The 18,210-nt window shown below is 41.2% G+C and overlaps 1 protein-coding gene across 1 annotated transcript in view; it reads right to left on the reverse strand.

Annotated features, from left to right (window-relative positions):
• PEX5L (peroxisomal biogenesis factor 5 like) overlaps positions 1-18,210 on the reverse strand; it is a 206,750-nt gene that overhangs the window by 48,634 nt on the left and 139,906 nt on the right. Inside the window, exons 3-7 of the mRNA XM_042461020.1 lie at positions 13,554-13,665; positions 8,381-8,590; positions 6,193-6,316; positions 5,142-5,238; positions 278-373 (exon numbers count right to left, since the gene is read on the reverse strand). Coding sequence (XP_042316954.1) covers positions 278-373; positions 5,142-5,238; positions 6,193-6,316; positions 8,381-8,590; positions 13,554-13,665 — 639 coding nt within the window. The remainder of the gene's footprint in view (positions 1-277; positions 374-5,141; positions 5,239-6,192; positions 6,317-8,380; positions 8,591-13,553; positions 13,666-18,210) is intronic.

Raw genomic sequence — 18,210 nt, forward strand, 5'->3', positions numbered from 1 at the left:
CGACATGCAAAGCAAGCATATTTTGTCTTTAACATGCTAATGTTAGAACACTCTAGGCAACACTTCTAAACTCCTGCTTTAATATGAGCTACTTCCAACAAGACATGCTGAGGATCACATTAAACAACAGATTCACCATTTCATTTTAGCTTCAATTGCCTAATTCTGGGTTGCCCTTTTAATTGGGTACAGAGTTAAGTTGAAAGCTACTGCCATCACATTAGCCGATTGATTTCCCTGAAGGGTTTCTAGTAGGACATTCCTTAGACATTCATACCTCAACAGCAGCTTTGGCCTCTTTCAAATTCTTCTTCCAATGATGGTTTGCTGACAGGAGGGCACCTCCCCAACGTTGCTCTTTGGTAGATCGTACCTATAATAAAGAATAAAAAAAATACCAATTGCTGGTAGCATGTTTATAGAAGGAACTGTTGTGTAAAGAAAGAACAGTATGGTGAGTGATCAGTGCTGAACTATCCAATATCCATACTTGCCATGTATATCTCCCAATACCTTCATTGGCACCAACTAAAGTAAGACAGGGCAACTTTAGGGATCCACATGACATTTTCAGGGCCCAGCCCTCTACACAAACCCCAAGTGACCAGAATGTACTTCTAGTTTGAACAGCAAAACATCTGTGACTAGTTTAAAAGAGAAACACACTTTTTGGGTTAGGACAAGGTATACATAGTTTGCAGGGATCTAGAACAGAGCTACTCTCCAGATGTTTGGACTTCAGGCCCCAGAACAGCCCCCGTTATTCTCCTCCTCTTTCTTCCCCAGCAGTCCAGCAGCTGAATCCGTTCTCCCTGAAACACACCTGATCAAGACTGCTGCTTCCCTGCCACCACTCACAGGCTGAAGATTACATGCCTACCAACTGCCATGAGGGGAAATATAGAACATTCCTGTATACTCCATTCCTCCTCTTTTTGTTGTTGCTGATTGTTTAAAATGCATGCTTGTTAGAGTCTTTGCTTTTAGCCTTGCATCCCAAGAACCACTGGAACATGTTAACTCAGAGAGTTTATCGCATGGGCTGAAACCGTCCCCCAGCGCGTTCTAACGGGGGCGGCAGGGGGTGCATGGAATCGATGGGCACCGGATGGGGCCCGAACGCGACTTTATCGACGGGGGACGCCGCCGCCGCGCGCTTCCCATCGCGTCCCAATTCGGTTCCAGAGGGCGCCATTTTGGGAACTGTTTCAAAGCGTCCCCAGAAATGGCGCCCTCTGGAACCGAATTGGGACCGATGGAACGCGCGTGCTCATCGGACGTCCCCCTGCGATAAAGTCCGTTCTGGGCCCCATCCGGAGCCCATCGCGTTCCATGCACGCCCCTGAGCGCCCCGTTAGACGCGGTGGGGGCGGTTTCAGCCCCATGCGATAAACTTAATAATGATCTTCCAAAAGGAATAAATAGGCCCATATTTCAAACTTTGCCATGATCAATTTTATGAAGTGGTCTTATCTCTAAGCCTGGCTCTGGGTATCACAGGAGCAGGAGTCCAACAGGGTGGCAATCCATGAGACAATATCCCACATCAGTGCACTGGCTGTGAGATCACAATGAAACAAAGTTCTAAGTACCTTTATATATTTTACAATGCAAATACAGACACACGAAAATGTTCCTTCTAAATGCAAGAAGGAAAAAAAAACAACACAATGCAATGACCTAAACGTTGTTTCCTCTAAGCTCTTGACCTCATACTTGTTGGAGGTTAAACTCATTAGCCAGATGTCCACTCAGAGTGGATTGTAACAGCATCTACTTACATATTATATTTGGATTGTTATATCCTTGGGTCATTCCACCTGCAATGAGCCATTTTTATACTGGATAGAATTTATATCACATTAAAATTCAGGACTGAATCCAGCCTGTAAATGGTTGTATATCTCAGTCTACAAACACTACAAAATCCTATTGAATTGGACAGAACTATGCTAGGAGTGATATCCCACACCCCTAATTTGAATAGCTGAAGCATAACAAAATAAGCAAGCACACAGGAGTGACCAGGCTATTCATAATTGTTAACCCCAGCATTTAAAAACTGGGGCTTTGAGCTATCTGAAATTCACCTCTTTTCATTTTGCTGCAGATTACAAACATACCGGTGAGTCTTCCTTATCTGGAATTGTGAAATGTCAAAATCCAAAAGTTTGTTCACGGGTGGCTGAAATAGTGACACTTTGCTTTGAGATGGTTCATGTATACAAACTGTTTCATAACAAAATTATTAAAAACTAGTTGTACGGCCATGCGTTGTTGTGGCTCAGTCTGGTTAAATGGAAAAGAAAGAAAAGAGAGAAAGTGAGGTTTCTAAAATATTTAAGTTCTCAATGCTTGTGGATATACAATATTTTTTGTTCCATTGTCTGTGTAGATAAGAGATTGTCTGGTTTGCTGACTCAACAAAAAGCAAATAATTGTCCATGTGAGAAACAATCTGTGTCTAGATCTAAACCGCGCAAATTAAAGATTGGCCCAAAGCTGTGTTGATGTGATTGCAAACACAAATCAATTGGGAATTGCAGTCTCTAAATTTGAAATGGCATATCCGTTGGGGTGTTGCTGTTACATTCACAGATGGCTCTGTTTTTTTTTTATTAAACATATTTCACTGTCACTGGTGTGACATTCATAAAAATGCTATTTAACATTATGAAGCAGCTGGGAGAAATCATCCATGGATATGGGGCTGGGGGTTTATCAGTATGCTGATGACCTCAAATATATTTCTCCATGTCCCGGGTTCAGCGACAATGACAGATGGCATCTCTCCCTCAACCCGTGTCTTCAGGCAGTAATGGATGGATGAGGCTTAGGACGCATGCATCATTGAAACACCATACCTCCACTGTGACTCGAAGCAGCTTTATTTTGGCTGTCTGTAACAGGCCTTTGTCTTCTTCTGGCCTCCTCAGAGATGTGACTTCGCTGCATTTAATGAGCTGGGTGAACACTTTACCCAATATCCTTGCAGTACAGGGCAAAGATGAGGATCAGGATGCAATACTGTACAAGGTCATTCTTTCCACTCCTTAAAGAAATGGCAGCAGTCTGACAGTGTTTAGCATTATTCTTTTGCACTGCTATGGGGCATACTGAACTGTGAGAAAGCAGTGAGCAAGCTCTGATAAGCAGGTTGAATTTTAAGCTGTTAATAGCAACCAGGTCCCACAGACACACTGGCAATGAATTTCACTACAAGACATTAAAATCATATCACTCCACAAGTGTACCAATGTTTAGTTTGGTTGGTTTTGGTTTTTTTTTAAGTGTCTCATTTTTCACTGCTGTATCCATTTTCTAGCATGTCTTCAAAAGCTTAGTGGGACCGTCTGATTTATGCCTGGAAGAGTATTTATGGTGAGGAAGTGCTGTTTCAAAATAACTCATATTTTTCCAGCAGCCACAGTGTGATTGCCTTTTCTTTTGGCATGTTTTCCTCCCCTTGACAGGCCAGTGAGTTCTCTGAATGAAGAGCACAAACTGTGAAAGCAACAGCAGCCTAGCAAGTCCCAGTCAACCAGAGTGTTCATTTGACAGCAAAATAGTCCAAAATATTCCTCCTCACAAGGAGCTGTGCAACAGTGCATTATAATGGTAATTTTTCATGGGATCTGTTCCATAGTTGCCACAGCTGCCCATACCTGATTTAAGGACTTAAAATTATGTTACTATAATATACTATTTTATGCTGGCTGGAATCTTTTGGTGTATTATACAAGCATAGGTTCTCTAATGGAATCAGATGTGGTTCTGATATAGAATATCCATACTCAGTTCAAGTTTGGGGAGCAGAGTTACCAGATAGATCACTGAAAATGTATAATAACTGTTCAAACAAATATTGGAAATGCAAATCAAAGCCAGGGTCTTTTTTCATATGTGGTGGACCTGCGATAAGGCACAGAAATATTGGAATCACATTCGTTCATTGTTAGAGGACATTTTAAATGTAAAGATACAGATGGACCCAGAGACTTTCTGGCCTGGAATGTTTATTGATCAAGCTGAGAAGAAATATGAAAAGTCAATGCAATGTATGCTTACAACAATGAGAATACCATATATACTCGTCTATAAGTCTAAAAACCTATGTCCAAAATTGACCCCAAAATCTCAGGTCAACTTATTTATAGGTCAGTATGGTAACGTGATAGCAACTCTTGCAGATTTCCCTATACAGTCAGCAGAACAGTTTATTTCTCTCTTGAGCCAAGCAGAAAGAGTGATTAATTCCTGTTAGACAAACTCTCCTGCCTGCGCTGGCCGCTGCTATCTGGCTCAAGGCTGAAACCAACATTTAAACAAACACTGAAGGACCCTCCAAATATTACCCTCGACTTATCCACGGGTTATGGCAAAATCCATAACTTTGGCCCCAAAACATGCACTCGACTTATACATGAGGTCAACTTATAGTCAAGAATATACGGTAATATATGTCCAGGGATGGAAGGACATTGACACACCAACACAAGAGGATTGGCTAATGAAGATGACTGAACTTGCTGAAATGGATAAATTTGCAATGTTGGTCAAAGAAAAATCTGAATAATTGTAAGAAAGACTGGGATTTGTTTATTACATACCTGCAATCACATTGGGGATACAAATCTGTTTTAGGTTTCATAAAATAAACAGAATTGGTATATTGTAGAAGCTTGAATATATTATTACTATAAAGAAATATAGTAATAATGGTATATATCCAGCACTTGTCAGGAAGTCAGTAGCATGCCTTTATTTTTGTTTAACAGTTTAGATGTGTTTTTAGTTATTGTTTGTCATTACTGTTTGTATTTTAGAAATATTTACAAAATGTGTTTGTGATTGTCTTTGTGCTTAATAAAAATGATTTTTAATAAAAACATTTGGGAGCAGAATTGTGCGTGCAGATGCACATGGGATGCACATCCACATTTGTGCATATGGGCATTTGGATGCACATGCATGTGTCCATTCAGTTGCACAACATTACTATCCAACACAAGGATTGCATGGAACAATCAATGCAAAACTCTACGCAATGCAAACCTAACATTCTGCTGATCAGGATGGAATTTGAGCAAGGCCCATCGCAGTTGGCATACCTTCTCCATATGATGGTGATCTCTTCTTACCTTTGGTGCAGGTGCTAATTCTAAATCTGAGGTTGAATCAGATTCCAATGCAGGTTTGACAGTGGCCAGCTCTTGCTGAGATCTGTGTTCTGCAGACCTATGAAGAAATCCCATTATTGCCACACCAACACAGAGACAGTGAACACAATGTTCCTTATGGCATAAGCACACAGATTCACACTTACATTTGTAAGCTACTATATCCTGCATTTGGCGCTCCTAACTAGCAGGAAGACTGATTTCAATTTGGCACATATATCTGTTTCACATGATGGGACTTAGCCCTAACATTGAATCTAATGGGAAAATCTGCAGACAAAGGAGCATCATTTGCCTGGTGGAGTGGGCACAGACGTCTGGGAGCTAACACAGGGGCTTAGACCATGAAGGGAGAGCAAGATGATTATTTATTTATTCATTTACTGCCAATTCATATGCTACCCTTTATGACAAAATTAACTTTTCAAGACAGTGTATAAATGTTCATAAAATATAATAATCATCACCACTATCAGCAGCAGCATGCTTTTTTTAAATAAAAGCATTACATTAACACCACATCACAGCTCCTTGAAACAGCCAGTGTACTTTAGCATATAAAGGTTGCAATCCAACATCCCCTCATTGTAGCATAAATATCAGCACACAGAGATATGCTATGGACTGTTCATTGTCCAAACAGGACGATGCCACAACAGGGAAAATGGGCTTTTTGGTGCCATTGAGCAATGCATCATGCACAATCACAATAAACAATAGAGGATTCACAAACATAACTTGTAATGCACAATGAGCAATTTGCAAAGACAAGGCACAGATGAACATGCTGCCTCCACAATTTAGCTTCCACTGCTATCAGCAGAATATGTCTGGCCCCAGAACACCAGTGGCCATGATGGCTAGGAGATTCTGGAACCAGCAGTTCAAAAAATAAAAAATGTAATGCTTGAAAGCAGTGGACAATGGCCTTTGATGTATGTATTGGCCATTCTTGTCGCAAATTCATGTCATTAGGGCCAGCCCCATTATAACTCTAAGTGATAGGTTTTACCATAAAAATTCTTTTGATGATGCTCTAGAAGATGTTTTTTTTTCAGGTGCTGGAAAGCCTTTGCTTGTCCTGTCTCCACGAAATTTCATGTCGTCCCATTTCTCTATCTGTGTCTGAATGTTGACTGAGAAAGAGAAAGAGAAAATGAGTTATTCTTGCAAGACATCTGGAAGAATTTCTTACCCTCTGGAAAATTTAGGGGAAAAAAATACTCATTTTCAGTAGTTATAAACTCCATCCACTTCACACTATCTGTTGTTGTTGGTCCTGTGTTGTTATTCGTGAGAACAGGAAAAGTGTGGAGTTCTGGCCATGCGTGTGCCCAGATGGTCACATTTCTGTGTAACTGCAACACTTTAAGAAACCATTAAAACCTTCTACAAAGCTCTAGTGTTTTGTGGGTTTTTCGGGCTATGCGGCCATGTTCTAGAAGAGTTTCTTCCTGACATTTCACCAGCCTCTCTGGCTGGCATCTTCAGAGAATGCTTGCCTGGGAAAAGTTGGGTGTATATATACTGTGTGAGCCTGGGAATGCAGGAGTGATTTGCATGTGTATTGTTCTGTTGCTGATGGCAGGCTTGCATCCCCAGGCTCACACAGTGTGTATATATATATATATATATATATATATATATATATACCTAACTTTTTCCAGACAAGCATTCTCTGAAGATGCCAGCCACAGATGCTGGCAAAACGTCAGGAAGAAACTCTTCTAGAACATGGTCACATAGCCCAAAAAACCCACAAAAAACTATGGATGCCGGCCATGAAAGCCTTTGACTTCACATTTCTACAAAGCCATTTGATTAAAGGGCCTTTAGCATGGACTGCTTTTATAAACACTAGGTAAGAGAGGAGAAAGATTTGTAGGGACTGTGTGCTTCTGGAAAGAGGGGGAATATTGGAAGCTTGTGTGTGCCTCCTTCACCTTCACCATGACAACCCAAAGGAGCATCAGCTCCAAACCCAGACTCTGGAAATTACTTTTTTTGACTTTTCAAAGACATGACTGAGTTTCAGCATTCAGACAAAGTCTTTGGCAACTTTAAAGCTAGCATACTCCATCCACTTCACACTATCTGTTGTTGTTGGTCCTGTGTTGTTAGCATAATTCACTTCTTTTGATAGGAAGAATCTTACATCTGAGTGCAATCTGCAAAAGCTATTGCCAAAATAAAACTGGGTTAAATGTACCTCAAGATGTGTTTGTTGATTTCTTGGACTATACTGAATGCTACAATCAGAATTTTCTCCTCTAAGATCAATCCCGTACTGTTTAGAAGCCACTCTAAATACAACTCCCAAACACACGAGTGTTTCTTCCCCCCCCCCCCCCCGCTTCAATTAGAGTTGCTATATCTTTCAGACATCCACACTGGATAACACTCTCTGTTGCCTGGCCAGCTCAAGTCTGGCCAATACATGTGAGGCAGGCCTATATAATGCTGGTTCAGAGATTCTGAGAGTTGTAATTCAAAAAGTAAATTCTCCTAGTCTGGGAGAGAGGGTGTGCAAATGACAAACACAGGAGCAAGTTCAAAGATATAGTCATGTTAGTCTAGATCAGTATGCAACAGGATCTTGTAGCACTTTTGAGACTAATTGAAAGAAAGACATTGGTAGCACAAGTTTTCATAGACTTGAATCTACTTCATCAGATGCATGGAGTGAAGTGCCTAAGAAAAGACCTTTATGAATGAGCTGGTTGTAAGTGTGAATAGCAATAGAAGTACAAAACTTGTGCATATGGTGATGAGGTGATAAGTTCAGTTTTAACTATGGTTACTGGGGGACAAAGGGAGGAAGAAAGATGTTGCCTAAAGCCAAGGTGAGTAGATAACCATATGAAAAGTGGAGAGAGTTATTGGAATATAATCTGATGCTGGCGTGGAACCAGGAAAAAGATGTGATAAACTGGCCAAGAAAACTTCATGAGGCTGGGGTGTTAGCTAGTGTTATAATATGTGCATTGTGCCAGGAAGCCATTTTCTCTGTTCAAGCCACTGTTGATGAACTAGACCTTGTGGATATATTCCAATACAGCTGTTTCTCTTTCCAGTCTTCCTTTGTACTAGTTTGTGCTACTACAAATTTGCTGACTTTGTATGACAGACAATATGGGCTGGATATCATGTGGAATGATGGCTCATAGGCTTAAACCCAGCAATAAAGAAATGACAAGTACCTAAATCCAAGGATGACTTTTCAGGAGCTTTGAGAGGCTGGATCTTCTGCTCAGCATCCACACTGATAAGGTCTGGATTGTCTGTCTTCTTTCGGTGGGTTGAGGCCTTTAAGCCTTCTCCTCTGGAGGAATTCTCCAGCTTTTTTCCTTTGCTTTGGGTTTGGGAGACAGGCTCACTTAGGTCCAAGAGGTCCAATCCTGCTGACAAAACTTATCACAGACCAAATACAAAACTATTTCACTTAAATGTAACATTGCTTTGTCATGCTTGTACTGTTTTAATAAAAAATGGGTTGCATCCCTCTTGTAGTGAGGCTTAATTCAAACTCTCAAGCTTTGTCAAAACATGCAATAAGCTAGGTAAGTGATAGTAGTGGAGTGAGTGGTCCATATCTGCAGTTTTTGGTGGCATTCAGCATCCTTCCCTCAGTACTTTGACCCTGGCTGTGACCACCAAGCAATTTGCCTTATATTTTCTGATTTCTATCACAGATTAGCAGGCCAACTGAATTAATTTAATTTATTTTTTAAAAAAGCAAAGAACATTACCCTGTCACAATGAGACTCAAGGGCTCATTAAAAATCATTTATGCTATTTTAAATGAAAACAAGAACAACAGTGAATGTTATGTTTAATTAGATTCCCATTTGGCACATATTGTTTTAGAAGGCTGTATTCATTATGGAGGAAGCTATAGATACTCAGCTGACACTAAAGGCAGAATGAGCGAATCTTGGCATTTGAATTTATACACATTTAAATCTCAGATTGTTTGTTAACTTTTTTTAAAAAAAATCTTGTATCCATTCATAGATAAAACAGGCACACATCCCTTCTGGGCAAACCTCAAAACCAAAGGGAAAATTTCCAAAGTAATGATTCTCTATCTTTAGGTCTTTACGTATTTTGGGCTACCAGATCCCTTTGCATGCTCAGTTTTAGAACGAATGCTGTGAATGAGTCTCAAAGATGCTACCAGATTTCTTTGCATACTGATTTTCCAGACTGTGACTATATCTTTGAACTTTAAAATTGAGAAAAATATAAATCTTAAGAACTGTATGGATGAAAACCATCTAGGGCCTTGTGTGCACTGGCCAGGATACTCCAGGGGCAGCCTGGACTATCCTGGCCCTGAAGTTTCTCCAATCTCCTGTGAGTGTTGTCTGCCCCTACTTTGCAATGATGGGCTCTTCACATGCATGTCTCACTGTGCTGCAAGGTATATCTGCCGCTGCCACAGGCTGCTTTGTTCTGGGGTCATAATGAGGCACCAAGTGATTATCACATGCCTGGGCACCGTGTTCTGACCTCAGAGTGAGTGACTGACAGCAGTGGTGGATGCCCCAGTTGGCTCATCCAAGATTTCAGACAGACACCCGACATTACAATGGAGGGTTCTGGTTCTTCCTGGAAGATTTGGAATAAAAAGCAAGTTATTTTAATGTGTGTTAAGGATCTTATATCCCAGTTCTGTTGTTAAACATACCACACATCATCTGGTCTGTTAGCAGCAGAACCAGGATTTGGGCCATGTGCCATCTGGTCTCCCTGTGGAGAGAAGCCTGTATTTGGTCCAGGGCCTGTGTCACTCCCTTGGTGTCATTCATATAACTGAGGTTGCCTGGTACATTTTTTGCTGACACTCAGAGATTGCTGCTCTCCCAGCTTTGCTGATGCTGTGAGTTTATTTTCCCTCACTCAACTTTAAAGTGTCTGAAACATCTGTGTCAGGATGGCTTAGCCAACTTGGCATATGCACAGTTCACAAGAGGATTTCAACAAGCTCATGAAAGACATCAGTGGTGATTAAGCAGAAAAGAGGATGTGAAAGTCATACTCAAGACGTCCCCCAAACCTTTGGGATTGTTAAAAACACGAGAGGGACTGACAGAGGAGGAAGAAGCTATAACGTCTTATGGCACCTCCTTCCCTTTTTTTTTTTTGTCAAAAACCAGAAACAGGGCTAGATGGATGAGTGGTGTGACAGAGGAATCCCTACATTTCACTGTAATTTTGATATTGGCTGTGTATTGACTGTTTTCTCAGTTAGCAGGCATGAGAGGTAGGTTAATTAGTCATGCCCCAACTTCATGCAAAGAAGCTTTTGTTACTGAAGCTGACAACATATCCATGTTTGTTTAGATGAATAAATATCTCACTTTAACAAAAAGGGATCCTAGATTCATTCCCTGAGTTATCTAGTTAAAAGGTAATAAGCCATGTGAAAGATCTGTGTCAGAGACCTGAGGGACGCAGAGAGGACAATGTCAATCAGAGAAGAAAATAGTTTGCTAATCTGACCCGGGACCTTCCCCCCATTGTACCACTATACGGCTATGATTCCACTTTAATTGCCATGGCAACACCCCACAGAATCCAGAATTTGCAGTTTAAGGAGGAGCATTTGGGATTCTCAGCCAGAGAGATCTGGTGCCTCACTAAACTACAAACACCAGGAAACCACAGGATGCAGCCATGACAGTTAAGACAGAATCATTGTAATGCAATATAATGTAATAAAAGGGTTCTTAGTATAAAATATCTATGTTTTTTATCAGACTGAGCTAATTAAAAATTATAGGATTGATTGTGACCTGTCTTAAGAAGATTAGAATGCTTTCCTTACACTGAATCAACCATAGGATGATCAAGCTGAGTTATGTCTATACCAGGAAAGTTATTTTTAGACTAAAACTCCCAGAAATCCAGAGCCTGCATGGTCATTGGAAGGATTCTGGGTTGTTGAAGGATTCTGGAAGTTGGAGTCCAAAAATAACTTTTCCATGGTCAGAACTTATAGAAATTCTTTAAGACTTGAGTCAGGAGTCTTCTCAGCCCACATTCACCTAGAGACATCATGATTAAACCCTTTTCCATGCCAGCTATATGCTCTACCATCAAGCTATTGCCCTTCGCACTTTGAATAGAGACCTTGCTGGTCAACATTAAATTATCTTTCTCCATCTTGGTCTACACATACTGTATGTTAACAGGAGCCAAGTAACTTTATGTGCATGCTCTCCTTATGCAATCCTCAAGGCTGTCCTGCTCCGATTTAGACCTTCCACAATGCCTACTTTGAATTCTTGGAAGCAGCTGTGAATTTTACTTAGCATCAGAGCTGCTTTCCTACATCAGACAAAGGCTAGCATACATTTAGCTTAGAATCTTGGCTCCAAGAGTAGCCACTTAAAGCTCCTTCATGGGAAGTGCTCAGTGAAATAAAGCAGACTTCTAATGCTTATAGACATCCAAAGACTGCTGTCTTTCCTCCATAACTCGGGGTTTTGACCACTAAAATTCCTATTAATTACAGATTTATTTCCAGGCTTTCCTCTTTCTTTTTTTCCTTTCAGAGCACAAACAATGTGCATCACCATGGGTCATGTAAAAATCCTCTGTTTAAAAATAAACTGGCTGGCATCGTGTATTGTACTTAAATTCCTAACTTTATTCCCCATATGAAAATTGTATGAAAACCATGCAATTGTGATTAACATTTTCATATACATCACGATTAAAGAGCCATTATCCCAGGAATAAACAGGCAATAAACTGCAACAGATCATTCATGGGATTTCCCTGCGAATGATTTGTTCCTGATTACTGCCTGTTTATTCCTAGGATAATAGCACTTTAATCCTGATGTCATGTGAAAATGTTAATTGTGACTGTGTCATTTTTATGCAATTTTTGCTGTTTAAACCCATAATTTTCCCCGTGTGATAAAGTTCCTAGAGTTACATATCTATAATTGCTCCATATTGGATTTCAAACCTGGATCTTAAACGGAGCATTTTTTTGTGTTGCTAATGGAATTTAAATTTTATTTTCTGAACTTTGGAGCTCTTTGTCTCACAGAGCCCTGATCATATTTTTCTTTCTTCTGTATGGTTTTTAACACCTCTGCCTGATGAAGAAGCCAGTGGAGCTTTAAGTGCACAACATGTATTTTGTACATTTTGGTTGAGCCAATAAAGGTAACAATGTTTTGTGAGTTGGGGGTTATTACACATATGCATAATATGTTGGTGTAGGATATCAACAACATTTTTTGCTATGAAGAAAAGACTTCAGTGGGAGACAGGAATGTAAAATGATGCCTTACCTGAGTCAGACCACTGGCCCATCTAGCCTAGCACTGTCAACAGTCGTATTAGTATCTGCAATCCAAAGTTTTAGTCCTGAGATTTTCTGGTTCCTACCTGGAAATGCCAAGAGCTGAATTTGGGACCTTTTGTGCACAAAGGCAGGTACTCTACCATTGAGCTAGGGAAACAGGTAACTAATAAATAGCTTGAAAAATGGGGAATGAACCAATGGACATGAGGATGCTGGTAGAACAAGATGTTGAGGCAAAAGCTGAGACACCTGGGAATTAGGAAATTAGGGGAAGATAAAAACTAAGGCACGTTATAGACGGGCCTTTAATACACCCCCGTCACGTGCTAGAGGTTGGCCAAGGACCTAGTGTCCACACCGGCCTCACCCCTAGCATGTGACGAGCGCGTAAAGATGGTGGCGCCCTATACACACGGGCGCCGCCATCTTTACGTGCTGGATGCATTGCGTCCGCACGTGTCGCCCCAGAAATGACACCGCAAATGCGCCCCTTGCGCTTTGCGGCGCCTCTTCTGGGGCCTCAGAAGGAGCGTGATTTCCGCGCTCCTTCTTGGCAGCGTCCGGGAGCCATGCCATTTAAAGGCTGCGGCTCCCGGATGGTACAAGCAGCGGCGGCAGCAGACCGCCACAATCCGGCGGTCTGTAACGTGCCTGATACAGATAAAAGGAGGTTAGGCTGGAATGCCTGGAATCAGGAAAAAGTTGCAAAGAGCTCTAAGTAGGAGGCCTCAAAAGGAAGAGATGGCAAAGTAGGGGTGCTATTTACCCCTTTAATTTTATTTGTGTAAGGCTGGTTGACCAGCATTTAACCCACGATACACACACTCTTCCTTCCTCCCATGTTCTTCTACACTTATTTTTCAGATTATTCTATGTAATCATGTTGGCTGGAGGATTCTAGGAGCTTCAGTCCAAAAAAGGCAACATTTTTTTCGTTTTGCATTGAGTCAGCTTCTGAAAGGTAGAAAGGCACAGAAAGAGCTGAATGCTGGACAAGACTCAAAAATTCATTTCGGCATGAATGGAAGCAGCAGAAAATTCAGTTACCTGCTGTATTTGACGTCACAGGTCTTGCAATAGCTTCAGATTTGGTTTCGCAAAGAAAATCATCAATTGAAGGGCTCAAGAGGGGTCTGCTTTCTTGTTGTTCATTCACCAGCTAGCAACAGAAAAGCAAAAGGGGATGTGGTGGGCCCATGGTTGTATTGGTCAAATGGCTTGAATACACACATGATTTCATACTAAAGCACAAAACAAAATGGATATAACAACTAGACATGCTGCAGCAAATACAAGCAAGATGCTTTTAGGCAACATCTATACTCAAGTTCACATGTGAATGTTGCATGATATTGTTCCTCCATGAGAGTGTAAAATTATATTCAGATTTCAGAAGACTAGTGGCAGCTGGTGGCTCCCATGTTGGTGTTGCAGCAAATCTGCTTCAGGTTTTAGTCTAATGGAAGCATTCAAGGTGTTGCACCTATTTTGGGGATAGGATTCAGCAAGATGGACAGCTTCTCTACAGTTCAAACTAAAACCTGAAACAGTTTCACAGACCCCCTGACAATGGAAGCCATCAACTGCCGCTACAAAAGGTAGAGTTTACATGATCTGGCGGACTGAATAAAGCCATGCATAATGGCTCATTTTGGTAGACACTGGGCACTTTTGCCTTTATTTATTTATTTCTCCTGGTGTGTAATCAGCCCTTCAATTCAGATTACAAAGGCGAGACATGAGATATTGCAAGAAATGCTCCAGTAGCTTTTCTCTCCATTGCTGTGATTTAGCTATACAACTGCCTAAATCAAAAGCACACCATCTAGACTTTGACAACGTTTGAGTGAGCCTAGTGATCAGCTCAAGGGCAGTGACCCAACAACACAGATGGGTAAAGTTGTGTAAGAATGGGCAAGAAATATCAAAGTTAGCTAAGGTCTAATCTGCACTGTAGAAATAATGCAGTTTGACATGCTCTAACTGCCATGGCTCAATGCTTCAGAATACTGGGATTTGTAGTTTGTTGTGGCACCAGAGGTCTCTGACAAAAAGACTAAATATCTCACAAAACTACAAATACCAGGATTCTATATCCCTGGCAAAGTGAACCCCAGTTTCCCCTTATAACCTGCCTGTGACTAGAATCAATTCATGAGATCTTCTGGGAAGGCTCTTCTCTTCGTCCCACCACTCTAACACATATCTCTGATGGGAACATGGGAGAGGACCTTCTCTGGGACTCCCTTCCAAGAGAGGACACCCTCTTTGTCTTTTTCCATAGGCAGGTGAAAACCTGTCTGTTTCAACAGGTCTTAGAAGACTGATTGTACAAGGTCTCTCCCGCCTAAACAATGTGCACAATTTTCTATTTGTTATCTTTGTTGTGTTATTATATATACTGCTTATCAGTGCGCTTAAGCACTCCCTAAGCAGTTTACAATGTGTAAGCTAACTGCCCCCAACAAGCTGGGTACTCATTTTAGAGACCTCAGAAGGATGGCATGCTGACCTTGAGCCCCTGGCTGGTATTGGACTCGCAACCTTATGGTTTGTGAGTGAGTGGCTGCAGTACAGGCATTTAACCACTGTGCCACCAGGGCTCTAGAAGCTAGAAGGTGGGATGGGAGAATAAAGGGTAATATTTTGGCCTTATGTCATGTCATATGTTTATCACATCCCTCAACTGTGTCATAGGACACAATTTATTTGCAGGTTTTCACTGATTGGTTGTCTTCCTCCTCAATTTATTATGTAACCTGTTAATTGACTAAAATCATAGTTTGTTTGTGGGTTTTTCAGGCTAATCAATTTGGACTACACTGTGAATGCTGTTTAATTAATACTACAGTTTCTCTTCATGAAATAATGCAACCATTATTCACAGATGATTTGGTGAGATCATCTTAAACAGACTTCTTGTTCTGGGGGATTACAGTGCGCCTTCTGTATCCATGGATTCTGCATCCACAGATTCAATCATCCACAGCTTGAAAATAGATATTTTAAAAATTCCCCCAAACAAAATTGATTTTGCCATTTTATATAAGGGACACCATTTTATGGCACCATAATATTTAATGGCAATTGAGCAAACATGGATTTTGGTATGTACAGGGAATCCTGGAATCAAACCGCAGTGTATACCAAGGGCCCACTGTATTGGCATGGTGATATGCATTAAAGATTTAATCATGGGAGCAGATCGCAATGCTTTAAAAATATTGGCTGGCATCCTATTGGGAAGTTACACCAGTGTAAACAGTTGTTGTTGTTGTGTGCCTTCAAGTAATTTCTGACTTATGAGGACCCGAAGGTGAACCTATTAGAGGGTTTTCTTGGCAAGATTTGTTCAGAGGAGGTTTGCCATTGCCATCCTGAGGCAAGGTCACCCAGTGGGTTTCATTGTTGAGCTGGGAATTGAACCCTGGTCTCCAGAGTTGTACTGATCTCCTAACTCCAATGAAATTAGGAACTGTAAGCATGACAATATTGAATACTGTCCGATTCACCCCTTCCTACAATTGAACCATCTGGGTCTTGGCTATGAGAATAAGCTCAAGATTACACAGCTCAGTGTGAACTGATTTAAGATCAAATAAAACTGAATTGTGTCATTGCACAATGTTCATATTCTCAGGAGGGGAGCAGAGATGTAGCTATGGGACCACTGTGCAAATGGATCCAGCAGCATGGCCATTGTGCAATGTGTCCCAATGCACGTGTACCAACCAACAATTTGTCCCATTACACAATTGGAGCTCCCACTGTGGAATGGGAATTTTGTATTATGCCACATTGTACATCATTGCAATTCACTAGCAGGCTCATGTACTGTGTCAGTGATGCAGCTCCACAATTCTAAAGTTATGCATCATAGCCTCCAATGGAGGACCTTGGCTATTAACATAAGATGCAATCACAACACTCTGCAACTAATTGCTCACATTAATGGGAGTGACAGCACTTTCTGCTTCAGCTTTCATGGAAGCTTATTTAGAATTCTGAATTATGAAAAAAAAAGAAAGAAAAAGGGGAAGAAAATAAACAAGAAATAATTGGCATCATATTACTTTGCTAGACCTAGGGCATCGTAACTGCCTTCTATTCTCATTTGTGATAATGGAACAATGGTCATGACTGCAAATGATCTAAAACCTACCTGAAAAGCTAGTCAGCCATCTGAAGCAATGGACATCTGTGTGACTGCCAAGAGCATGACATGTCCAGCCCTTTCTTGTCAGCGAGTGATGCTATAAGGAACAGAAGCAGAGCCCCTAAGAAGATTTGTCCCAATTCTTCATTGAAACATCACTCACTGGTGGGAGAAGGCTGATCATGTCATCCTGCAGCACCACACTTGGCAGCAGTGCAGACTTCTGTCACTCTCAATGGCTTACGGGATTTTAAGGTGGGTTGAGGGGGTGAGTTAAAAGTTAACAAGGACACTGTGAATATGTGTTTGATGTAGGAAGCCAGCCATTGTCACGTTTCAAGAATGGGGATGGGGGAGCAACACTGTTTAGCTTTAATGTAGAACTCACTGGACAAAATCAATTTGGATTAGGAAATGAAAGAGATGCCTGGATAAAGACACTCAAGAAGGGGGTTATTCTAGAACAAGGGTGGATCTCTGGCGCTTCATGTGGCCCCAAGAATGTTTTTAAGGCCTTAACAACTCCAGAATCCCCAGACTGACCTTTTTCGGGTAGACTGCTGGAAATCTCTAGTTGTGCGAATTTACCTTTTAAATAAGTTGCAAGGTCTTCCTGTGCTGTTTAATATCAAATAATGCCCACTGTTTAAAATTACAAGTGGACCTCCAGCTACATTGGGGTTTTCATTTTTCAGTAGTCCATGCAGTCCCTGGAGGATCCAAGGGCAAAAGAGTGGCTTTCAAACCTGCATCACCTGCCCATCCATGCTCTAAAATCATAGAGTTGGAAGGGACTTTGGAGGTTACCTACTCTATCCTTGACTCAAGGGAAGACCAAGAATGTAGAATGCTATTAATGCGCATAAAGTAACCCAGGAACCACAGGAACTCCCATGCAGATCTTTAATGCCCAATCACAGAGCACACCAAGGAAGTCATGAACAGATGCTCTGCTGAGCATATTCCATAATCCACCCTTTCTCAGTGGATGTCAGAGTAAATTCTAGCCAAATATCCATCTAGTAAACCTGGCAGCCATACCTAGAGAGCTTATCAGTGAACATGCCAGGTAAAGCATCTACTGAAACCTGTCTGGCATGCTTTATGGTCCAGCATCCACGTTTGTCTCAGAACAATGTACTCTCCAATCCTACCAACCTCCCCAGTCCCACAGGACCTCTGTATACATAACTGTGATAAAGAAAATGGTTTATTGGTCAGCCTTGCACACTGTCCTACTCATAGAAATTATGCTTCCCTCATCCCATCACACAGATGTTTGTTGGGATGAAAGGAGGGAAATGCATTTGTGGTGTTTGAGGGAGAAGGGGGAGCTGTGTGGGACAAAATTAGTTTTGTAGGTGCTGGGGAAAGTTGTGCATCAGGAGGTTGTGTGTCCATATATGTATCTCTTTGTATGGGCATGAGTGAAGAGGATGTCTATCACTGTGTATAGAAGGTGTGTGTGTGTTGTTTCTCTGTGTGAAGGTGTGTGCATGAGGGAAGAAAACTGTGTGGGCATGGCCCCAAAAGTTAGCCATTTTACCA

The sequence above is a fragment of the Sceloporus undulatus genome, chromosome 3 (genome assembly GCF_019175285.1).
Source record: "Sceloporus undulatus isolate JIND9_A2432 ecotype Alabama chromosome 3, SceUnd_v1.1, whole genome shotgun sequence".
Lineage (NCBI taxonomy): Eukaryota > Metazoa > Chordata > Lepidosauria > Squamata > Phrynosomatidae > Sceloporus > Sceloporus undulatus.